The sequence below is a fragment of the Prunus dulcis genome, chromosome 7 (genome assembly GCF_902201215.1).
Source record: "Prunus dulcis chromosome 7, ALMONDv2, whole genome shotgun sequence".
In the NCBI taxonomy this organism is placed as follows: Eukaryota; Viridiplantae; Streptophyta; class Magnoliopsida; order Rosales; family Rosaceae; genus Prunus; species Prunus dulcis.
In genome coordinates, this window is record NC_047656.1 from 2272465 (window position 1) to 2298074 (window position 25610).

Genomic DNA, 25610 nt, shown 5'->3' on the forward strand with positions numbered 1-25610 from the left:
TTGAATCATCAGAGATTATTGTCTGGCTTTCTGTCTCAGCAGATGATGAAGCAAACTTCATCTTCTTCGAAGACTTCATCTCCTTCAAAGACTTGTCTTGAGGAGCTACCATTCCAAGCTCCTTATCTCCATTTTTCTTGGAGCCAGAATCCTTAGTTTGGTGTTGAGAAACCATTTTAAAAGACAAAACTGCAAGTGAAAATATTTCAGGAAAAGATTAAGAACACAAACGACGGTTATTAATAAAATACGACGGATGATATGATTTTAAACGACGCAATGAAATAATCTCAGACGTAATAAATGTTTTAAACCATTATTTATATAACGTCGTGGTACTTATGTTCACACGACGTCAATAGAAATACAATCGTCATGGAAAAACCATTATTTTTATATAACGTCGTGCAGTATTTATGTTCATACGACGTCAATAGTAATAAACCGGTCGTGGTATTAACATTCACACGACGTAAAACAATAAGACAGACTGTCGTCTATATTAGATACGAACCCTAGTTTCTTTTTCTTTATATTTTATCAAATAAAGGAAAAACAAAAACCATTGTTCAGAGAAATCAAACCTGCAATTAAACAAGCAAATAAAAAAAAAGACTATTATTTTAAAAACAACTTTGTCAATTTTCAGACGACGCTAGAACGACTGACGAACCGTCGTGGTCTACATATTTAACCACGTAAATAAGAACTACCGTCGTCTTATTTAGTTGAGGTAGTTGTCTCCAAAGTTGGAAACTTTCCCTCTTTGTCTGTATATTTTATCAAACTTGGAAAGAAGTAAAATGATTTTGGCCAGAAAAAAGGTAAAAAGATTTTTCAAACAAAAAACGTATGAGCATGCAAAACAGTAACCAAAATAGTGAAAAATGAAAGCTTACCTATTGCGTGCAACGAAAGCAAGAGGAAGACGATCGATTTTTAAGTTCAGAGACGACGAAGAAGACGAGAGGAAGACGATGAGATACTCTGACAGTGCTCTGACAAGGAAAAAAGACGAAAAGTTTTCTCTGGAAGATTGAAATTTTTAATCGGGTTTGGAAACAGTGCATGTGTAAGTCGAAAAGTTGATACATATAAAACCGTTTCAAAAAAATAATAAGGCGGTTACATATAACTACGTCGTTTTTAACTAACACGACGAAATATTTGTTTTACGACGTGGAATCCTTACATTTAACGTCGTCACGTTTAATATAACTGACGTGGATTTGAATTTTTAAATTATGAATAGAATTTTTTTTCCCGTGACCTTTCAGTTTATTTTTCTATTACAGTGCGTTATAAATAGATTTTTTTTTCCGGGGGAAATTTAAAACGAAGGAAATTAATATTCTGGAATATGTAAAGTTTCTTTTTTGGATGACAGATTTAAATAAAATAAGAATATAAAAACAACGACTGTTTTTGTTTTACTGTCGTCGTGTTTCGTCGTCTTAAGTAATACTAAGACGACGTAATATATTTGTTGAGCGACGTTGATTTTTTTTAAACATCGTTAGAAATTAAAAATTAAGACGTAATATATTAGAAATTAAGACGACGGTTTCAATTAAATGTACGACGTATAAAATGAATAAATACGACGTTAAATTTTATAGTACAATTTAAAGATAACGTCGTAGAACTATATGATAATGACGTCGATATATTTATATTTTCCGTCGTTTTAAATTATTTTAATACGGCGATATTTTTTATTTTAAAGCCGTGGATTTGTTTGTAATTATACGGCGTCTTATACGAAAACCTCGTCGTTTTATTTTATGAGTAAAAACGGCGGTTTTTATTGAAATCGTCGTCTTTACTTTCTACGTCGGTCGATTCATAACTTCTGCCGTTCTTTGTTGGCTTTGATTTTACACTGCGGAAATCTGTTTCAAATAGACGTCGGTTGTTTAATTAGGTACGTCGTTGTTTTTGAACAGCCATTTGAATCTCCATTTTTTAGTTGTCTAAGGTGGTATTACACGACGGTTTTTTTAGAACCGTCGTCTTTTTAAAAACCACGACGGTTTTCACTTAGACCGTCGTTGTTTTCTGGTCGTCTTTTTCACTTTTTGTAGTTGTGACAACGAGACATGGAGGATAGAAAGATGAAAATCATGGCATGGATACAAGCCATATGTCTCCTAAAACAAAGTCTTATTGGAAGCTAAAACGAATGGATGTTATGAGAAGAAAGCTTTTCCATGACGATGGACCTAGCAGCACTGATTGGTTAAATGATAAAAAACCATTAGGTTGTATTGAAAGAGTTGTCATATGTATTAATTTATCGTATTGTTTTTCTTTTATTGAATAAAGAAAGCATTAAATAATATAGCTATTTATTAAAAACATTTCATACATAAAAACAAACCTTAATTCATTACAAACCACACAAAAATAAAGCATGATTTGAAACAAACCATAATTCCAAACAAAGCATTAAACTTGACTTTATCCACTGTGATTGCCTTTCATGGCCCATAAGTGCTCGATCAAGTCAACTTGACGTCTCTCATGAACAAAAGAAGATTGCATTTCCAAATAACAATTAATCATACGGTTGTTGTATCGACCATCCCTAATCAACGATTTGTGCTTCAGTGGTTGTCCATTTCCTCCCACGGGCCATTCATAAATTCTTGTCAATGCCATGTTCATGGGATCGGGTTCGAACATTTATGGAGTATCATAATCATACTCATCCTCCACAATCATGTTATGGAGGATGATGCAAGTCATCATAATGCTCCAAAGCACCTCTTCATCAAACATACGAGCAACACCCCTAAAAATTGACCAACGAGCTTGCAGGATACCTAAACACTTTTCCACATCTTTCTTATAACCCTCTTGAAAGGCAGCAAAGCTTTTTTCATTCTCCAATTGGGGATTCAGAATTGTTTTAACAAATGTCGTCCACTTCGGATAAATTCTATCTGCTAGGTAATAGCCACCGAAGTATACAGCATTGTTGATTTGATACATAATCTGGGGGGAATGACCTCTCAAGACATCATTGAATACAAGGGATTGACCAAGCACGTTTTGAGATCCAGCAACTCCAAAAAAGGCATGCCAAACCCAGGTATCGAATGATGCAACATTCTCCATAATTATACTTTTTTTGGCCCTTCCTATTCCCATAATCTCTTGCCAAGCAATTAGGCAATTCTTCCACTGTCAATGCTTGCAGTCGATACTTCCAATCATGCCTGGGAAACCTCGAGCCTCGGCTTTTTTTAGAAACCTTTGGAGGTCCCTAGGTGTAGGTTTGTGGAGGTAATCCCTCATGTAGAGAGTTTTTATTGCATCATAGAATCTGACCAAGCATTATGGGATAGTTGATTTCCCCATCCTAGTAATCTCATCCACCTAGTCTGTAGATGTCCTATACGCAAGCATTCGTAAAGCAGTTGTAAATTTTTGCTCCAAAAGAAGACCCAAAACCCCAATAACATTATACTTTTGAACTAAGTATGTGTCGTAATTGCAAAAATCATGCATGATTTTTTTTTTTTAACAAATGGGGTTGCATTCTATATCTCCCTCAAAAATCAGATACAGAATACAACGAATTTGGGATAAAGCAATCTTCTAATAGATTCTTACCCTAAGAGTGTCTGTGTCTGTCCATGTTTGGGACACGACCATGGTGGTGTTGCCTTGATTGATTGAGCATACCCACCGCTAAAAGAACTTCATTCTCCTCTTCATCCAACTCATGATCTTCTTTAACGTGTTTCAGCCTGATTTCTTCATCTTCTTGTTGTTGCCTATCCAACACCTTCCTTAGGTTAGACATTGAGAGTAGAATGTATTTTGTAAAATATGAAAATGTAAGGATAGAGAAGATATGGTGTGAGAGGTCTGAGTAGAGGATGTAGTTTTATAGAGGGATTTAGAAGATAGAGATACAAGTGGCGCAATTTTAGAGAGTGAAAATCTTATATGAAATCTGAGATTAGAATTTTATAATAAATATTGATATGTGGCACCGAGAACCTTATCCGAAAATCTTATTTGAAATTTTAGATTTGAATGTTATAATAAATATGGACACGTGGCAACCTACCTAAAATCTTATCCGAAAATCTTATCTGAAATTTAGATGAGAATTTTATAATAAATAGTGACACTTGGTAATCGAAAATCTTATCAAAATTAATTGTTTAGGTATAAAAAAAAAAAAGAAAATAAATTAAAGTGAATAGTAGCCCTTTCTCCTTACTAACAACCAACCGCGAGGAAGCTAAGGGAGGGGGGCCACTGCCCCTCCTCCCCTCCGCCCATCTTCCCCTTCCTCTCCTCGTCTCCCTTTCTTTTCTCCCATATTTTCCTTTCCTCTTTTCCCCTCTTCCCCTCCCCTTCCCCTCCCCAGATAGTCTAGATCTGTTTGGATCTAGGTCTGTTTGTCTGTTTGTTTTGTTTGGTAGTTTTTGAAGTATTCCAGGTGACTGGTGTTTTCTTTGTCTCGACGACGGCGACAGTAGTGACGCTGAATTGTGTCTCTCCTTGGTAGAGTTGTGATACCTGGTGGCTGATGTTCTGTCTCTGTTTTAATGGTGGCGGTAGCAGCGACGCTGGTGGTAGTTGTTGGGATGTGGTGCTTTTCTTTACTCTGCGCCGATCGAAGAACTATGCTTGGTCATATGAGGTTTTCTTTGTTAGGTTCTAAGTTGAAGTGAAGTGCTTCTCATGGGTCTTTTTACTGTTGTTTATGTGTTTGTCTTCCATGTTCTCTCCTGGTTTCTGCTATGGTATGGCTTACAGTTTGTATAGGTATCAAAGGACTATGATTTTGCTCATAGAATTCTTCTTTTGACAATTGAGATGTTCTACAGTCTTCTCCTGTGGGTTTACTATTTGGGGTTTCTACGGTCCTCTCATGTAGGTCTATTGTGTTGGTCTCTAGTTGAGGTTCTCGTCGGAGATCTTTGTGTCAGATTTTATTTTTAACTTGTTCTTTTATTGTAATGGTCCAAAGTAACCAGAATTGGACTCTCCTATTAGTCCATGACATGTATGGTACTCTTTCCTCTCCTGAGATTTGTCCCATGAGGTTGTCCTAGGAAAGTTTTAACAATGCCACTATGTCATGTCGCTCTTTGTACGTCTGTGGTTTTATGAATGAATTTCTCTTTCTCAAAAAAAAATAAAAAATAAAAAAAATAAAGTGAATAGTAATTACCCTTGCCCTTACCCATAGGGGTGTAAACAAACTATGCAAGGGCTGCCACTATTCACGTGAATAGTAACAGACCTTTCCTTACCCTTGCCCTTTGGGATGGAAGTGCTCTAACAACTATACAATCAACAACTCCCAAATTTTTAATTTTTACTTCAATCTAATGGTCGAATTAATAATTAGTTTTAAATTCAAATTAAACATAACATTAATCAAATCCAACGGTAAAAAAATAAATTTCAAAGGTCTAAATTACACTCCAAATTTAATCCCAGTCACCAATAATACCACCAGAATCATAATAGATTCATATTTTTGTTGATTTTCTCCTAATATATCTACATTTTTGTTCATATATACTTTGGATATCCACAGCATTCTTCATTCCCTTTATTTAATTAAGTTGTTAAAAAATTCTAATAAAAAAAATCAAATACACTTTTTGACATTTCACCTCTCCAATGAGAGAATGTAAATTCCAGGACAAAAATGCATATTTAGCATCCCAAGATTTTACATTTTCCTACTGGAGCAAAATGGTTTGACATCTTGGAATATTTCAATCAAGATTCCACCGGAGATGTAAAAGTGCAATTTACTTCCTCAATTTAAATCTTTGCATTGGAGATGCTCTAAATGTCATACACATTTAACCCATAATCACATTATAAGTTAAGTTTGACATGATATCTAATTAATGAGTTGTTAATTTTTTTTGAATACTGATAAATATGGCCAAAAACTCACTTAAATAGACCATCAAAATGAAAATAGAGAAGAAAAAAAAAAGTGTCGAATCGGGTGGCATCGTCCAGTCATACATTTTTTTTTAATTTCCACGAACCACATTGCATATTAAAGAACCTACGTAAAACACAGCCAGTGAACATCTCTAGATGAATATTTGTGCAGCAATTGAACAAAACTTGACCAAGTTATGACTTCAAACATAAAAATGCATCAAAACAGGAAGATATAAAGAACATGAAAAATGAGGAAGAGTCTTGGTTCGCCAGAACAAATGCAAAACAAAATAGAAGCTTTTAATTGCAAATAGACGGCATCCCGATCAAGTTGGTTTCCATTTTCTCTAACAATAAGGTTAGATTACCAGAATTAAACAATTTTCATTTCCTTCATATAACTTTGGCAATAACAGATGAAAAAGGGCGAAAGACTGCAGGGTCGGCTTGCCAACACCTTGTAGAGGCTGAATGTTCTTATTTTTCATGTTTGTTCCTCATATTTTCTTGAGCAAACTCTTAAAAATAAAAATAAAAATAAGCAGCAGAAGAGAAGCTCCAGAAATAAATGTTACAAGGGAATGCTGTTTGTTTTGTTTTGTTTCATTCCATCCAAATCCCAAGTGTATAAATTTAGGAAACACTAGAAAATCCAGTTTATTTGGAGAAATTGCCTCTACTTCAATCTATTTTGTGACATGACCTTTTTTTGGTTTTGACAGAAAACTTCATGTAACTTAGCATGAATAGATTACTGAATAAGTCTGGATCATCAAACAGTAACAAATCGAAAACAAAAATAATATTCCGAATTAGATTTCTTCATAACTGCTGTTAACTAACATGGAAGAAAACACAGAAAGCCGAAGACACAATAAGAAGTTTATTTAGCTACAATGATAGGATTAGAGGACTGCTTTAAGTAGATGGTAATGAAAGCAGAAAATATGAGAGGCAACAAGTCTGACTTAACAGCAGGAAGAAATCAACACTTCAAATTCATTGAAAATACTGAATAATTACCAGAACCACAACAATCGACACCTATAACAAAACGGAAACAAAAGCCCTCAAAAATAAAATCAGAAACAACAAAGCACAACAAAGGACAAACAAACTTCCATCTTTAATTTTAATAGACCACAGGTAGTAGTACCCCAAAAGTTTGGAAAGCTGTTTAATCGCCATAAGAATTGATGCTGTCCATGATCTTCGCTAAAACCACCTTGGAGTCTGTCAACTTCTTGATACTCTTTTTCAGTTTATCACGCTTCACCGCTACAGCCGGCGACTCCTCTAACATTTTCTCAATGCCACCACCGTAAGGACCCATCAACTCATTTACAATCTCAGCTTCCATTTCCTTGTTCACCAGGTTGGATACAGACAGCTGCAAATGCAGTGCCATACAGTCAACAAACCTCCTTAAAACAACCTTCCAATAAGCAGTCATCCTCATTTTCAGATCAAAAGCTTGACCTAACACATGAGGGAACTGCCTCAAAACACCAACCTCCACCTCCCCAATACCTTCTATAGCTACAACAGAAGGGCGTTTCTCATCATTTAACACCCCATCTATGAAAGCATTCTGTTGAGACATCAGCCTATTCCATTCAGAAACATACTCCGGATCACATGTATAATCTGCAAGCTTCTCCATGTCCACAATTTCCTTCATCCACTCTGTCGACCTTTCCTTCATCTTAGCCATCAGATTATGTCCAGCACGCCTCGCTGATAGTTGAAGCTGATAATAATTTTCTGAGTGCCGCATCAACACAGAAATAACCACTTCCTCAACATAACTCCACACCTGCTCCACAAACCCAATTGGTATGCTCGAAATTCCGCTCACCTTTCCCTGCAAGATAGTAAGAAAAGCATTGCGAGGAAGAAAATTCGGAAGAGCTATACCTTTTGCTTCCTCCAATATGTTGATCTCTTCAACCAAGAAGTTCATCTTAGGGTCACTTTCATCACATTTGTGAAGTCCATCTGAGTACTGATTGAGCATCTCAACCAATCTAGCAGTGCAATGCATGCGCCTGTCTTTAGGGTACTCTTCAAATTCTCCTCTCAGAAGAATCTTCCTAAGAGATTCTTTAGCCATGCCAATGATCTGCATGAAAGCAGTCATTGCCTCAGCAACAGACGAAAGACTCTTTGGCATTGTATTCAGTTCAGAAAGGCAGTAATTCAGCTTGTCATTAATCTTCTTCACAATTTCCGGCAAGTTTCTTGCTATGCTGTTAGCTTGAATTTGCACCAACTTTTGCGCCAAAACTGGAATACCGACAATAGATTTGTCGATCTTCGACAGCAGAGAATGAGTCTGAAATAGTTCATGAGCAATGGCCAGTGCCTCTTCATACGTTTCATCTCCAATGCGATTCCTCACACAGACATAACCAAGTCCAATGTTGACGTCATCGCCAGTAACCTTCTCAAGAAGTCCTTCAGCAGGTGCCTTATCAACTTTCGTAACCACGGCCAGCGTCCTTTCCCCAGTCTTATCCACACTCTGCGACATTTGAATCGATTCACAGGTAGCAAAATCAACACTCGCAGACAACACATTCAAAATGATACTCTCCTCTGGCTTTATGTATTCCATGATCATGTCTTTGATCTGGTCATAAATATTTTCAGGCTGACCATGAACTGGGACCCTAGTGATCCCAGGCAAATCCACCATAGTCAAATCAGGAACACCATTTTTCTTCACTAACAGCGTCAATGGGGTGTTAGAAATTCCTTTCCCTCCCCCTGCGATAGCATTAGTTGCCTTAACAATATCGTCAGAGATGTTGTCTTCATCAGTAGGATCAATTATGCCATTGTACTCCAATGAAAGCTCTGGCTGAGGGCTTGAGTGGTGCTGCAGCCTCATTATCAGAGGTACCCTTGTGCAGATACCTTGACCTCGAGGGAGACTGATGCCAGCCAAAGATTCGAGGACACTGGATTTTCCAGATGATTGATCCCCAACCACCACAATTGTGGGGAGCTGAATGCCTTCATCCATTACCATCAAGTTACGGAGCTTGTCAACCGCATCGAGCAGGGGACGAATTTTGTCATTGTAGGAAGACACAATAGGAGCACAGTTGATAGGTACCGCATCTTGTGATACCGGAACCAGTGCAACTGAGCCTTCACCATTTAAAATTGCAGTACTTGGTTTTCTCTTGGAGGCAGTAGCTTGCTTTCCTCCTACCATATCTAAATTGTAGCTGGCAAAGAGTTGAAAGAAATAGAGATTGAGAGGGAGTGAGAGTGATGATTTGTTGATCAGAACAGAAATGAGACTGGTTATTATATAGATACGTTTGTCATGAAACTAGCTATTCATAATTAATTCTTCAACCACGCCTCTGGACAATTCGAAATTCCAAATTAATATTTATTCTTTGGAATTGGAAAATGTATCAAATATCGTAAATGATCAAACCATATCCCATGCGTCTCTGGACTTGTAAACGTTTAGCAAATCATATCCCATGCGTCTTTGGAGTTTCAACCTGTGCAATTATTAAGTATTACGTGCCCTTTGGTCTTTCAACATTCATGCACTTATCAGTTTCTGCACGTAATGCACGATATGACAACAATATTCCAAAGTTTCCTCCTAAAAAAATTAATGTTCTATTATGTGCCTTATTTATAATAGTAGACTGCAGAGTACAACATAATATATATCTAAAGGGATTTGAGACATCCAGACCTTTTCCATTTTTATTTACCTCGGCAAGATCCTCTGATTTGTCCAACCGTAACAAAGTAAACAACGCAGCAAATAATCTACCGGACTTAATATACATTAATCCTTAAAATTTAGAGTAATTTAGATTGTAATTTGTAGATATATGGAAGAATGACACTTACACACACTTTTTTTTTTTTTTTATTTAGTCACACACGCACATCCGTTACACACCTAAAAAGCTTTTTGCTACTATAATTCTTGGGCTAAAAGGTTTTATACGAGGCCCAGGGGCCTTTGCTACTATAATTATTGGAAGAAAAAAGTACATGTTAGTGATTTATGGGAAAATATGAAATTAATTCTTCTAAAAAGCATTTAGATTTTAATCAATATTTTATATACATATAAAATCATCAATCTTTGAATATAAAAAAAATAAAATGGAAAAGGGATTTTGTTAAAACAATTTAAAACCTAAGGGGTTGGTTCTATAATTTTTGAAACCTCATGCAGTTTCCGAATAATCTGAAGGAAAAAAAAAACTAAATAGAAGCATGATTTTAGAACAAGAAGTCGAAGGTGAAATATTGAAAATTGTAGATCAGAGATGAAGAATATAGTTGGACCTAAGAAAGCACCAACGAGAAAGCATAAAATGAATATGATTTAGTTTTTTGGCAAATTTGATATGGTTTTTTGGGAGATTTCCTTTGGTTCTTTGGCAAATCTGATTTTTCTCTCTCAAATCCATAGGACAAGGGTAATATAGGTATTTTACACACACTAATAAATTGAAAAATAGCTATTAAATTGAAAAAAAAATCCACAACTGTCAATTTTTGGGTGTGTTTATAGTTTTTAAATGGTATATGATTTCTTTATAAGACTATGTCTATGATTGGGTATATAACTATATTCGTTTATTTTAGAGGTTTTAATTAGTTTTACATATGTAATGCCTAATTTAGAGGCAAATTAGAAGAAATGCTGAGGATTTAGACGATAGGAGGAACAATGGCAAAAAAAAGAGTTTATATCCTTAATTTTTTGAAGGGAAAAAAAAAAAAAAAGGTTAGAGGCAATTGAAAATTCGTTGTATTTAACCAAAAAAAAACAAACAAAGAAGGTAGTTTTGCCTTTAAACTCTTTCTAAATGCACATATTTATTTGGTTTGCCAATTCTTCTTCAGCATGGGCATTATTGGAGTTTAAAATGTCGCATCATATGATCTCCATACCAAATCATCCAAAACCTTATTTCAAATTCAAACCCTAATCCCAGTCCCTGAGGCATTCCTCCCAAACTCAACTCTTCTCTTCTCTCTCTATGAACACCTCCAAACTTGTTCACCCATCGACAATGGCGGACATCCTTCTTATAACCCTCTTGAAAGGCAGCAAAGTTTTTTTCCTTCTCCAATTGGGGATTCAGAATAGTTTTGACGAATGTCGTCTACCTCAGATAAATTTTGTCGGCTAGGTAATACCCATTGGAGTATACGGTATTGTTGATTTGATACGTGATCTGGGGGGAATGACCTCTCAAGACATCATTGAATACCAGGGATTGACCCAACACGTTTAGGTCGTTTTAAGATCCGGCAACTCCAAAAAAGGCATGCCAAACCCAAGTATCGAATGATGCAACAACCTTTAGAATTATACTTTTTTGGCCCTTCCTATTCCCATAATCTCCTTGCCAAGCAGTTGGGCAATTCTTCCACTGGCAGTGCATGCAGTTAATGCTTCCAAGCATGCTTGGGAAACCTCGAGCCTCGACTTTTTTTAGAAACCTTTGGAGGTCCCTAGGCGTAGGTTTGCGGAGGTAATCCATCGTGTAGAGGGTTTTTATTGTATCACAGAATTTGACCAAGCACTCTAGGATAGTTGATTTCCCCATCCTAGTAATCTCATCCACCTGGTCTGCAGATGCGCTATACGCAAGCATCCGTAAATCAGCTGTAAATTTTTGCTCTATAAGAAGACCTAAAACCACAATAAAATTATACTTCTGAACTAAGTATGTGTCGTAATTGCAAACATCATGCATGATTTTTTTGAACAAATGAGACTGCATTCTATATCTCCCTCGAAAATTAGATATATAATACAACGAATTTGGGATAAAGTAATCTTCTAATAGATTCTTATAAGTAATCTTCTAATAGATTTTTACCCCGAGAGTGCCTATGTCTGTCCATGTTTGGGACATGACCATGGTGGTGTTGCCTTGATTGATTGAGCATACCCACCGCTAAAACAGCTTCATTATCCTCTTCATCCAACTCACGATCTTCTTTAGCATGTTTGAGCTTGATTTCTTCATCTTCTTGCTATTGCCTATCCAATACCCTCCTCAGGTTAGACATTGAGAGTAGATGTATTTTGTAAAATATGAAAAATGAAAGGATAGAGAAGATATGGTGTGAGAGCTCTGAGTTGATGGTGTAGTTTTATAGAGGGATTTAGAAGATAGAGATGACAAGTGGTGCAATTTTAGAGGGTGAAAATCTTATCTGAAATCTGAGATTAGAATTTTATAATAAATATAGATATATGGCAACTAAATTTTATTTGAAATTTTAGATTTGAATGTTATAATAAATATGGACACGTGGCAACCTAAAATCATATTCGAAAATTTTATCATAAAATTTTATCCGAAAATGTTATTTGAATTTTAGATGAGAATTTTATTATAAATAGTGACACTTGGCAACTGAAAATCTTATCAAAATTAATTGTTTAAGTATAAAAAATAGAAAATAAATTAAAGTGAATAGTAATTACCCTTGCCTTTGCCCATAGGGGTGGAAACAAAATATGCAAGGGCTGCCACTATTCACGTGAATACTGATAGACCTTGCCTTGCCCTTACCCTTTGGGATGGAAGTGCTGTCCCAACTATACAATCAACCACTCCCAATTTTTTTAATTTTTACGTCAATCTAATGGTTGAATTAATAATTAGTTTTAAATTCAAATTAAATATAACATTAATCAAATCCAACGATTAAAAAAAAATTTTTAAAAAATCAAATGTCTAAATTATACTCCAAATTCAATCCCAGTCACCAATAATACCACCAGAATCATATTAGATTCATATTTTTGTTGATTTTCTCCTAATGTATCTACATTTTTGTTCATACTTTGGATATCCACATCATTCTTCATTCCCTTTATTTAATTAAGTTGTTAAAAAATTCTAATAAAAAAAATCAAATACACTTTTTGACATTTCACCTCTCCAATGAGAGTGTAAATTTCAGGACGAAAATGCATATTTAGCATCCCAAGATTTTACATTTTCCTACTGGAGCAAAACGGTTTTACATCTTGGAATTTTTCAATCAAGATTCCACCGGAGATGTAAAAGTGCAATTTACATCCTCAATTTAAATCTTTGCATTGGAGATGCTCTAAATGTCATACACATTTAACCTATAATCAAATTATAAGTTAAGTTTGACATGATATCTAATTAATGAGTTGTTAAGTTTTTATGAATACTTTAAAAATATGACCAAAACTCATTTAAATAGACCATCAAAATGAAAATAGAGAAGAAAAAAAAGTGTCGTGTATCAATCGGGTGGCATCGTCCATGCTTGGTCATACAATTTTTTTTTTTTCTTTCCACGAATCACCACATTGCATATTAAAGAACCTATGTAAAACACAGCCAGTGAACATCTCTATATGAATATTTGTGCAGCAATTCGTGGTATTTAACCAAAAAAACAAAAAAAGAAGGTAGTTTTGCGTTTATACTCTTTCTAAATGCACATATTTATTTGGTTTGCCAATTCTTCTTTAGCATGGGCATTATTGGAGTTTAAAATGTCGCATCATATGATCTCCATACCAAATCTTCCAAAACCTTATTTCAAATTCAAACCCTAATCCCGGTCCCTGAGGCATTCCTCCCAAACTCAACTCTTCTCTTCTCTCTCTCTCTGAACACCTCAAAACTTGTTCACCCATCGACAATGGCGGACCACGTTTGCAAAGACTTGGATATGGGGTTCTCTCTCGCTGTGCCTCTGTTATAACACTCGTAGTTGTTTCTGTGTTTGTGTATATGAATTTGATCCTCAGCAACCCTCTCAGGTTAATGTATTTGTTTTTGTGCAGATATGAAGATAAGCCACTAGAACCAGAGAGTGAAGTAAGGATTCAATGCTTTCTGTTTACTATAATCTTATTTTTAAAATATCTGAATTAAGTATATAGGAAAGAAACTTAGCATACAGTATTAGTTATGTGTATCATAATATGAAAGTAAAAGTTGCTGAAGAAGAATAATGGAACAATGGACAGGGAGGTGCAGATGAATATCTGGAGAGTATAATCTTGGGTACCCGTGCTCTGCAGATCAGGTATTTGAAATTCCTAACCTTACCTTTTCTGTCCAAAATTTGATTTGGTTTGTTAAGTTTTGGCTCTGACCGATCACAAATTTTTAATCTTTGGATGAGCAGCATGAATACCCCTGTGATGGTTGAATTGGAGGGTGAGACTCACCCACCTGAGGTAACATTCCCCTAGAGCTAGCTATAAAACAAAAGTGTGGATAATGCTGTATATTCCACGATTACTACAGAGATTGCCAGCAACGTGTCCAGTAAATGCAGTCCAGATAGCGGCAACCAAAAACAAATCTAAAAACTAAAAAATTAATAGTTGGTGTGTTGCATAAGGGCAAGAGGACCAAAAGTACCGTGTTGTGAATGTGTATCATCCTGTATCATCCTGATAGCAGCTAATTGAACACAAATGCGATGTTGATTTACAACAGATAACATGAAATCATGCTATGCATAAAAAATATATGATTCTGGTAGTCACAGAGAATATCAATGTCAAATAGTAATGTCTCTAAAATTGAAAAGAAAGTGCATGATGTAATCCTTCCCCAATTCAATGAATGCACATTAGGCACTGCACTACTTAATTAATGTTTGTAAGTCAGTTTCTTGCACATAGGAAGGCTAGCTATACTTATGAACAAAAAGAGGAAATTAATTTTGGAACTGGAGGACCTTTTCTTGGTAATTAATTTTGGAAGAGGAGGACAAGGGGATTAAAGAAAACAGATAGGTCGAACCTATCCCAAGCATAACTGCTCTCGTGAATTCTTTTAAGACATGTGGGATAGTATGGAAGCATGACTGTAAACAAATGGTGTGAGTAATATTGTCACGTTTTGTCACTCTGATAGTTATTTTAAGTTACATATTAAAAGAATGTATGTAAGTGAGTTCAAATTTCTCCCTAAATTATACCCTAGATATTGTTCCCACATGCTGCACTAGCATAATCTCTTTTATTTTGAATTGCTTAGGGGTTGTTTGATAACAATATCATTTTTTGATACGTCTTTTGAAAATTGAAAATTGAAAATATGTTTGGTAACTAATTTTAGTTTCTAGGGTAGGAGTTCTCCAGCAAGTGCTTTGGAGATTAGGAAAAATTCTTGATGTTCTGATGCACGCATCAAAATGTCCTTTAGCTCCTGCATCACAATGTCAGTACCCCAATTGTCGTAAGATTAAGGGGCTTTTCCGCCATGGAATTCAATGCGAGGACCGTGTATCTGGAGGATGTGTTCTCTGTCAGAAGATGTGGTATGTCCTTCTACTTCATGCTCGAGCTTGCAAAGAATCTGAGTGCCATATGCCACGTTGCAGGTTTGTGGATTAACTTTTTTCTACTATGAGCTTTCAACTTTATCTCTCCTAGTTCTCTTTCCCGACTCCCACTTGTTAATCTCAAGAAATAAGGGATTGGCTGAATATTTTCGTTGTATTGATAAAAGTCTACAGACCTGGTTATATATACATTACAATTCCTATATCTAAGGCTTAGAAGCCGTAATCCACTTTAGGTGGGATTTGACCTAGAACAATACAGGAAAGTAAATATTTACAATATTATTTCCTAATACAACAATATCTCGTAATACTCCCCCTCAAGTTGGAGAGTGAATATCATGAAGACCCAACTTGTCTCGTAGTGTCACAAATTGATCCTTTCCCAAGGCCTTCGTAAACACATCTGCCAGCTGGAAGCGTGTAGGGACATATGAAGGACTAATCATTCCGGCTTGCAATTTTTCTCGAACTATGTGACAATCTATTTCAATGTGCTTTGTACGTTCATGAAAAACAGGATTTGCTGCAATATACAAAGCTGCCTGATTATCACAAAATAATGGCACAGGAACTGTCTGTAGGACCTTTAAATCCTGTAATATGTAGCGCAACCAAGTCAGCTCCAAACAAGTATTAGCCATGGCTCGATATTCTGCTTCAGCTGATGATCTAGAAACATTAGTTTGTTTCTTGGATTTCCATGAGATGAGGGCATTTCCAAGAAAAACACAATATCCTGTAACTGACCTCCTTGTGGCACGACAACCTCCCCAATCTGAATCACAAAAAGCTTTCAAGGCAAGATTGTTAGAGGCAGGAAATAACAAACCTTGACCAGGAGTACCCTTGACATATTTGAGGATCCGTAAGGCAGTATCCCAATGAGGTTTTCGTGGTTGATGCATAAATTCACTCAATGTTCGAACGGAATAGGCTATGTCAGGCCTTGTGACAGTGAGATAAATCAGTCTACCAACCAGTCTTCTGTACTTAGTTGGATCATGCAACAGTGCTCCATCTGTGGGAGTTAGTTTCAAATTCTGTTCCATTGGAAAGTTGTCTAGGCATGCCCCCAGAAGTCCTGAATCTTGCAAAATATCTAGTGCATATTTTCTCTGAGACATAAAAATACCTTTCTTGGAGCGGGAGAATTCAATGCCCAAAAAATATTTCAAATCTCCGAGATCTTTGATGCGGAAGCGTTTTAGAAGGAATGTTTTGAGGTGTTCCATTTCCTGAAGATCATTGCCTATGAGAAGTATGTCGTCAACACAGATAAGTACAGCAGTAAATGAAGTGCCTTGAGCTTTGGTAAAAAGAGAGTAATCAGCCTTTGATTGTTGATAACCAGCTTTCTGAATGGTGTCTGAAAATGTGGAGAACCAGTTTCTGGAAGCTTGTTTGAGTCCGTAAAGGGACTTTTTGAGCCGAGGAACTTGTTTGAGTCCGTAAAGGGACTTGTTTGAGTCTGTATCGCAGCAGCAATGGAAAAATTTTCTATGGAACCCAAGGCCATTTGGCACTGTGTTTCATCTTGAATGACGAGTGAGTAGGCTTGACGAACATTTGGCAATGGCGTCATCATGAGGATGTTGCTACGAGCACCGTTGTAGGTGTCATTAAGGCCCATAAGAAACTGCATCATCCGATCTTCTTCTTTTTGTTCATTATGTGCCTTCATCTGGTTACAGATAAGCAAGGTTTGATATGTCTCTAATTCATCCCAAAGATCTTTGAGTTTTGTGTAATATTCAGAGACTGGCATGGGGCCTTGTGAGAGTGAGGCGATGGATTTCTGTATTTGATATATTGTTGGTGCATTCTTTTGTGAGAATTGGTCTTGGAAATCTTGCCACACTTGATGGGCAGTCTTGGCATGAACGACTGATTTGGCTAGATCAGGCTCCACCGAGTGAGCTAACCATGATAAAATCATACTGTTGCATTGATTCCAGAGAGCATATTTTGTCGGCTGTTCAGTTTCTGAAGGAGGCTTAATGGATCCATTGACAAGGCCAATTTTGTTCTTGGCTGTGAGAGCATGAATCATGGATTTGCTCCAAGATGGGTAATTGGTGCCGTTCAATTTTGTGGGAACGAGCATGAGGCCGGGGTGATCTGAATGAGAAACAAAGTATGGATGTGAGGAATCCATACTGGGATTGGTGTCGCTGGTGCTTGAATGGTTGGAATTGGTTTGTGAATGGTTGGAATTGGTTTGTGGTGAAGTCTGCTCTCCACCCGTCATGATGGAGGAGTGCTATGGTTTGGAAAAAAAATCACGTACCAAGATGTTCAGATACCATCTCAAGAAATAAGGGATTGGCTGAATATTTTCGTTGTATTGATAAAAGTCTACAGACCTAGTTATATATACATTACAATTCCTATATCTAAGGCTTAGAAGCCGTGATCCACTTTAGGTGGGATTTGACCTAGAACAATACAGGAAAGTAAATATTTACAATATTATTTCCTAATACAACAATATCTCGTTAAGGGTTGCACTATAGATTCTCCTAAATAAATATGCATGCTTTCAGCGATTTAAAGGGACATATGAGGAGGCAGGAGCAGCAGAAGTCTGTGACGGAGATGATGAGCGGATGGAGGTTGTGAAAGCAAGCTTGTGTGACTTTCTCTGGTGGCGTTTTAAAAGACGGTAGGGAGTTAAAACGAAAGACAATCACGTGGATATACAAACAAATACCAACTTTATCGTGTACACATTTAGAAGTATATACGTATTGCATGTTGTACAATTTACAACTTCGTTAAAATGCGTGTACCTCAAGATCCTGATGGTGAAAATCTACAATATGTGGGAAGCAGTTCCAATATCCAATTGAGATTGATGTGACCCAAAGCCAAAGGAGAAGGATGTTATGAAGAAGGTGCCTCATGCAACCCCACTAAGGTGTCTTAAATCCCTGAACCTCATCAATTTCTTGTATTCTTGCCTATTTGTTTGTTTCTTTGCGTGTTGCGTTTATTTATGAGTAATGCTACTCTCATCATATTTGTATATCACATTCTCATGTCACTTTATGTGGCAGATGAAGTGACCAACTACATCAATTAAAAGGTGTCAATAAATCATAAAAGAAAAGAAAATGTTAATTTGATTTTAATTGATGTGGATGTCCACTTCATCTGCCACATAAAGTAGTATGGGAATGTGGTATCCCTATTCTACATAAGCGCCTTCAACTTTTAGGATTAGTTTTCATCTGGAATAATGTTATGTTGTGTTTTTCCTTTTATTTTTTTTCCTCAAGTCCCTTCCAATATTGTACTATGCAATCTACTACTTCGGAATACATATCGTCCATGAGAATATGAGCTGATAAGCATAGGGGGTATCTCTCTTGTTTCTCAGCATGCGATTGACTAGTTCGCCAAATGTTGAAAGATCAAAGAGCACAACCATAAGGTGTGATGCGGTTGGCAAACTGCCACTTTAAGTTGGCAAGCTACCTGGTGCTTTAATGGTAAGGGTTCAAAACTCGTTGGAAGCACCTTGGTGCTAGAGGGAAGTCGAACTCAGCGGGGATTAATCCCACCATTCAAATGTGGGACATGTCGTGATATTTACCAAAAAAAAAAAAGACCAAAGGGCATGGTGCCCTGCTCGGAAAATCATATACTGGTTTGTTTGTCATTGATTACTTGAATGAAAATCATTTATTTAAAATTTGGTAAAATATTTCAAGTCCAAAGAGTACGTTATTTTTTTTGGTAAACTGGGGGCAAATCAAGAATTAAATAACTAATGCCAAGATGGGGAAGACAAAGAACAAGAGCACATGTTATACGTAGCAGAAAACTAAAATAGTTGTCATTTTAACATTAGATTAACATTTACTTGAATTAATAGTTAATTATTTTGTGTAAGTTTGGCTAATCATTTACTATTATAGTGTTTGTTGAATCACAATTTACTGTTCAAATGACCGTCCATGTCCTTCAATATATCATGGAAGTATGCTCTCCAGATCTGTAATTGCACAATTATATATACCTAGTTTCATAGGAAACAAAGTTATACTTCTCCTACGTATCCTACATTTTAAAAATGGGAGGGGAAAAGTAGAGTTCTAGTGCCTCAAGCTTAAGTGATGAAGGTTCACTACCATTTGTTCAATCAGAACAACAACATACAGCACCTCTCACTGGACCTATTGTGTCTTCCTACAATCACAAAATCCGTCCTCTGCTTGATGCGGTTGACAAGCTCCATAACCTAAATGTGACGGAGGAAAACATCCAACTTCCCACCGTTGTAGTTGTAGGGGACCAATCCTCTGGTAAGTCCAGCGTCCTTGAGTCCTTGGCTGGCATCAGCCTTCCCCGCGGTCAAGGTATCTGCACAAGGATACCTCTGATAATGAGTCTAAAACAAAGTTCCAGTCCTCAATCAGAGCTTTCCTTAAGTTACAATGGCAGAGAGGACCACACAGATGAGGAACACATTTCAGAGGATATTATTAAAGCCACTAATTCTATAGCTGGCAGTGGCAAAGGAATTTCTAATACCCCATTGACTCTGACTCTGAAAAATAATGGCGTCCCAGATTTGACAATGGTTTATCTGCCCGGGATCACTAGAGTGCCTGTTCATGGCCAGCCAGAAAATATTTATGATCAAATAAAAGACATGATCATGGAGTATATAAAGCCAGAAGAGAGCATCATTTTGAATATGTTGTCTACTAGTGTTCCTTTTACTACTTTTGAATCAATTAGGATGTCACAGAGTGTGGATAAGAATGGTGAGGGGACTTTTGCTGTTATTACGAAAATGGATAAGTTACCTGAAGGTTGCTTGAGAAGGTCATAGGAGATGATGTGCACATCGAATTTGGTTATGTGTCTGTGAGGAACCGGATTGATGACAAAGACAGACACATGCACTGCACAGCTCAGTTGGTTGAGATGCTGAATCAGTACTCAAATGAACTTGAGATGTGTGTTCAAAGTGATGGCGGATCCAGGAATTTACATTCCAGGGGTCAACGTGTAAATGGTTATTTTTTATTTTTTATTTGTTTATAGAAAATAGACCCATCGAAATAAAACAATAATATTCTAATTCATAGTTAATAGATAAAACCATACAAAATACTCATGTTCATTATCAAAGAGAATTGCATCTCTTCATCTCAAATCCTTATCTGTCTCTTCTTTGATACACGAGTTTGTAAGACCTCCACCAGTACAGCAAAGCCTCGATTTTTCTTTTTTAGTGCTTCTATATGTCAGTTTGCATGTTTGAGGAGCCTATGCAATTTGGCAACTTCATCCTTCAAGGATGTGACTTGAGCAATCAATGTGGCACGCTCTTGGTTCCTCGCTAGCAGATGCAATCCTACATTTGTTACCGAACCAGCACAGTGACCACTGAAAAAATTGGTCTCTTTCACTGCAGTCTTGTTAGACCTCTTTGCCATTACCAAGTTCGCATATGGTGTAAGCATGTTCATAGTTGCTGGGATTTCATTGTGCATATTTGCAGCTTGCACAGAGGTAGAACCAATATGGAAATTGGAGTGTGGAAATACAACATTTTCATGTGTTGTTTCTTGGTTTGAAGGAGGAGCAAGGGATAAATTCAAATATGTGGAGGCTTCAGGAATCGAAGGAAACTCCATTTTTAATTGATTTCTGCTTATGTTTTCTATCTAGTTTTGATTGAAGAGCATCCTTGTTTAAGTGGTAATGAAAAGTATATGACAAATGACCTTGAATAACAGAGACATGCTAGGTAATTTTTCCGCAAAATCCGACTGGAATCTCTTCGCTTACCGAGTTGTCTTGTCTTATTCGATATAAGAGCTGGCATGTAATCCCTCTCATTTTAGTATATCAATGTATTGAACCTTACTTATTTATGATTCTAGTATTGAAAAAAAAATAATAAAGAAAAATACATTAAAAGGAAAAATGGAAAATAAAAAGTAAACACAAAGTAAAGAGCAAAAAGAACAAAGAACAAAATATATACAAAAAGAAAAAAACTGAAATGAAAAATAAGAGAAAAAGCAACATGGCAGTTGTGGTGGATTCAGGGGTTGCGGGGGTCAATTGACCACCCTTGCCCTCTGTGGATCCGCCCCCTGATGGCAGTTATGGTGGTGGCATGGGAAAAGAAGATGTGACTTTTGTAAACTTCGCTTGAGCAACAGAAATATAAAGGGAGGAGACGCACCTAGTCCTCTGCCAAACGAAGCCCACTTGGAATTCTTTTTCTTCTTTTATGGGCCGGATTTGAATCTCAAAGAGCGGGATTCGTCGGAGGGGGAGGGGATGTTCATAAACCTCAAGAGAGTTAAATGTAATTTGAAGTACTATTGTGATTTGGTGCTGGTGCAAAGTGATCCTAAAACATATGAGATTGGTTTAAATGTGAAGTTATATGATACTATTGGGAGGAGAGTGGACGAGGACTCACCTTACATGGAGTCAGCGCTAACGTCACTAGACCTCGGGCACGAGTTCAATCTGGCTTTGGGCTTGCCCGGTTAGGTGGCCGCCACCATTTGCTCGGGCTGCTGAAGCCCACTGGAAACCCGAAACGAGGCTCGGGCCAGCCCTCACGGGTGGAATTGCTCTTAGGGTGGTGTAGAATCGTGTGTATCTACATGATCAGGAAAGGTTTCCTCCTGGTAATTGCGGTTATTTAAGTTCAACAACTTATGAAATTTTCCACCGCAGCAAAGACAATGCCCTCCTACTGAATGTTTTCAACAAGACCTATTGTGGGCCTTCCCGCCACAGTACACTATATCAGCAGTTCCGATTTTTTAAATGTGCATAAGTGGTTGTGTCTTCAGAATGATTGCAATCCAAACTTTGCGCTATCTATCAAGGCATTCTACGCCAGTTCAGATGGTCATACCATTGTTTTCACTGAGCGAGTAAATTCCTCGCTTTCTGATTGGGTTACGAAGATGAAGAGGGAAAAAATTCCACTTGTCAATCCAATAATCGATTATATCATTCCTTAATAAGCCCTTCTAATTGGTTACCAGATCGACAAGTGGAATTTGTTCCCTCTTCATCTTCGTGGCCCAAGCAGAAAGTGAGGAATTTACTAGCTCAGTGAAAGCAATGGTACGAGCATCTGAACTAGTGATAGATAGCACAAAGCCTGGATTGCAAGCATTCTGAAGACACATCCACTTATGCATATTTAAAAAATCGAAACTGCTGATATAGTATACTGTGGCGGGAAAGCCCACAGTAGGTCCCATTGAAAACATTCGGTGGGAGAGCATCATCTTTGCTACGGTGGAAAATTTCATAAAGTATAGAACTTAAATAACCGCAACTACCAAGAGTAAACCTCTCCTCATCATGTAGATACACACGACTTTGCACCATCCTAAATGGAGAAGCAGCAATGCAAGGAGAAATAACATAGCTTGAAATGCCAATGCCAATCCATTTGCTCGGAGACAGAAGATGGTTAATAACATGGATTGTCTGAACATATGCATAAACCAGATACTATGAATAAAAAACCAATTCAAATTGAAAATTAGGATTAACACAAAAACATGCCAAAAAATTAGAAGTAAACAATAACTTCATTCAAATAAAAGAATATATAGTGTACCCCTAATCGTGCTTGCTCTTGGCTATGGCTGCTTCCTCTTTGGGGCTTTTCATCAAACACCTTATGGGCATTTGCAGGGGTCAAGTTCTTCACCTCCTATGGAGGATTCTAGGCTTGCGGGGGTCAATTGACCCCCTTGACCTTATGTGGATCCGCCACTCCCAAGAGTAATTTCTTAATGGAAGAAATTAAAGTTTTGGAGGAAGCAAAAGGTATTAACTTCCAAATTTTCTTCCCCCCTTGCTTTTCTTGTAATCTTGCAGGGCAAAGTGAATGGAAGTTCAGGTATACCTATTGAGTTTGTCGAACGGGTATGGAGTTATGTTGAGGAGGTAGTACTATCCGTGTTAGTGAGTCACTCAGAAGACTATTATCAGCTTGAGTTGTCTACTAGACGTTGCCATAATCTGATAGCAAAGATGAAAGAAAGATCAATTAATTGGACAAAGGAGATTGTCGAAATGGAAAGGCTTACTAATTACACATGCAATCCAATACGCTAATGGCTCAGCAGGGTTCTTTTATACATGGAGTCTTACATGACAATGACAAGCCCTCGGTTGAAGTTGAAGCTCTTAACGGGGCACCCCGATGTGCTGCCTCAAGCTTATGACTTGAAGCTGAGAATGGTTGCTTATTGGAAGATTGTCTTGAGAAGGTTGGCGGATTCCATGGCTTCGCATTTGTAGTTGACAGTTTCAAACCTTGTGAACAAAGAGATAGAAATTGATATTGTGATTGAGTTGGTGAGGCCTTGCTGCGACAGCATTGAAAGGTTGTTGGAGGAGTCGCCAGCGATATCAGGGAAGCATGACAAGGTGAGCAAGACTATCAAAAAGCTCGAGGATTCCCAGGAGATTCTGGCTAATATTATGAATGGCATTAGTCTAGGTGATTAGCATAGCATGTGATGGTCTAAGCTATGCAGAGAATTAATATATGTTTTGTTATTTATCGTATATGGAGGATTGGTTGTTTTTCCTTGTTAAATGAAGCTACTTTTGTTTGGTCTCGTTTCTTTTTATTGCTAGCTTATGTGGAGGATAGTTTGGTTAAATTTGTACTCTTTATTATTATTATTATTATTATTATTATTATTATTTTTTAATGAAGAAAAGTTTAGGGGGAGGGGAGGCTACCCCATCCATAGTCAGGGCATGCCAAGGCCACTTCGAGGAATTACATAGGGGGTCTTAGCCTCTTTTTTGGTTTTTACAGATTACCCACTAAGAGAGATTGTCGGCAGCGAGACTCAAACCTAGGTCTTGCTAGCGAAGAAAATAATCCTTACCAACTCAACCAACCCTTATTGGCGAATTTTTAGTCTTGAATGTGCCTCAGCAATGACAAAATACAAGTGCAATCCTTTGGTAACTGAACCAGATCTCTTGACATTTACATATTTTTCTATTTTATATTCACCCATGCTTCATCTAATTTCACGCAGATGTCCTTGATTCAATAAGTAATGCAATAATATTATAAGGTGTGTAAAATTTTATATCATTCAATAATATTTTATTTTTATAATGAATGAAAAATAAGTTCTTCAAGAGTCGTGCGTCTTCAATTAAGATTTTAAATGAGTTCAAAGGAGTTATAGATTAATGGATTTTAATTGATTTCCATAAATTCCACACAGATTTTGGTTGAATTCATATATGAATTTTACAGTCCTGATCTCTTGGACCCCTGTAGTCCAAGAGATTTATGGTCACTCACCGTTGGATGTAAATTCAACGGTTGACTTGAATCGGGTAATAATAATCATTTATGTCATATTGCGTTTATATATATCATTTTGAACCATTGGATTAATATCCAACGGTGGGTGACCACAATCTCTTGGACTCCTGTAGTCCAAGAGATCGGGACTGATGAATTTTAATTGAGTTTGTTAGGCTTTTATCATTGATTTTAATTAGGGGTAGACACAGTCCGATTCAATTTGGTTTTTCCTACGAATTGGTACCAAAATCGAGACTTACATGATGTTTGCTTCAGTTCGAATTCATCGAAAAGTATCTAGAAGAACGAAACCAAACCGACCTATACGGTTCCAAATTACTATAATGCCCTTTGGCCAAAACTGAAAGCAAACATGAGGTTTGATTATTGCCAAAAATCCAGCTCAATCTCTCTAGGTATTGAACTATTCAATCTACTTCTATCATTGTTGCTTATCATAATTCTTAGATTAGGAGTTATTTGTTTTCTTTTGTTTTGTTTTTTCAATTATTGCTATGAAGTCTTAACTCAGTTTCGATCTCTTGGACCACAGGAGTCCAAGAGATTGTGATCACCCACCGTTGAATATTAATTCAATGGTTCAAAAAAGTTTTTTTAAAAAGAGTGCAAGAGTGAGTGAACCGTTGAATTTACATCCAATGGTGAGTGACCACAAATCTCTTAGACCCTTGTAGTCCAAGAGATCAGGACTGTGTCTTAACTTAGTTGGTTTTATTATATGTAAGAGTCAAGGAAATAATTGCTGGAAGTTTAAATTGCTGCACATAAAGAAAAGAAACAAAGATTGTGGGCTATCTTGTTGCGAATTAGCTTCCCCTGGTGTGATCATCCTTAATTACCCCCTTCTTTTTTTTTTTTAATAAGTTTTATTTGTTTATATATATATATATATATTTAATTGTTTTGGTTTTTTTTAGTTAACCCTTGTTTCTTAGTTATA

At 36.8% G+C, this 25610-nt stretch overlaps 4 protein-coding genes and 1 pseudogene across 4 annotated transcripts; 2 read left to right on the top strand and 3 right to left on the bottom strand.

Moving 5' to 3' along the window:
* Positions 1 to 7114: 7114 nt before the first annotated feature.
* LOC117634048 (dynamin-related protein 4C-like) lies at positions 7115 to 9160 on the bottom strand. Its single transcript, XM_034367949.1, has one exon. The coding sequence runs from the start codon at positions 9158 to 9160 to the stop codon at positions 7115 to 7117; it is 2046 nt and encodes a 681-aa protein (XP_034223840.1).
* A 4253-nt stretch (positions 9161 to 13413) lies between these two features.
* LOC117633447 (DNA-directed RNA polymerases II, IV and V subunit 6A-like) lies at positions 13414 to 15226 on the top strand. Its single transcript, XM_034367064.1, has 5 exons — positions 13414 to 13673; positions 13784 to 13817; positions 13970 to 14028; positions 14131 to 14182; positions 15082 to 15226. Exons 1-5 carry the CDS (start codon positions 13639 to 13641, stop codon positions 15127 to 15129), a joined length of 228 nt encoding a protein of 75 aa, XP_034222955.1. The 5' UTR covers positions 13414 to 13638; the 3' UTR covers positions 15130 to 15226.
* A 394-nt stretch (positions 15227 to 15620) lies between these two features.
* Positions 15621 to 16535, bottom strand: LOC117634049 (uncharacterized mitochondrial protein AtMg00810-like). The gene has a single exon (XM_034367951.1). It carries the CDS (start codon positions 16533 to 16535, stop codon positions 15621 to 15623), a length of 915 nt encoding a protein of 304 aa, XP_034223842.1.
* Positions 16536 to 16552: 17 nt separating this feature from the next.
* Positions 16553 to 17551, bottom strand: LOC117634050. The gene has a single exon (XM_034367952.1). It carries the CDS (start codon positions 17549 to 17551, stop codon positions 16553 to 16555), a length of 999 nt encoding a protein of 332 aa, XP_034223843.1.
* A 531-nt stretch (positions 17552 to 18082) lies between these two features.
* Positions 18083 to 23820, top strand: LOC117634051 (annotated as a pseudogene).
* Positions 23821 to 25610: the final 1790 nt, after the last annotated feature.

What these genes read in the sequence shown, in the direction of transcription:
- LOC117634050 (XM_034367952.1), bottom strand. Translation starts at nt 17,551, where the DNA reads ATGACGGGTGGAGAGCAGACTTCACCACAAACCAATTCCAACCATTCA.
- LOC117634048 (XM_034367949.1), bottom strand. Translation starts at nt 9,160, where the DNA reads ATGGTAGGAGGAAAGCAAGCTACTGCCTCCAAGAGAAAACCAAGTACT.
- LOC117634049 (XM_034367951.1), bottom strand. Translation starts at nt 16,535, where the DNA reads ATGGAACACCTCAAAACATTCCTTCTAAAACGCTTCCGCATCAAAGAT.
- LOC117633447 (XM_034367064.1), top strand. Translation starts at nt 13,639, where the DNA reads ATGGCGGACCACGTTTGCAAAGACTTGGATATGGG. An exon ending in ACCCGTGCTCTGCAGATCAG is followed by an intron (nt 14,029 to 14,130) that starts GTATTTGAAATT and finishes TTGGATGAGCAG; the next exon opens with CATGAATACCCCTGTGATGG. An exon ending in GTGAGACTCACCCACCTGAG is followed by an intron (nt 14,183 to 15,081) that starts GTAACATTCCCC and finishes TTTAGTTTCTAG; the next exon opens with GGTAGGAGTTCTCCAGCAAG.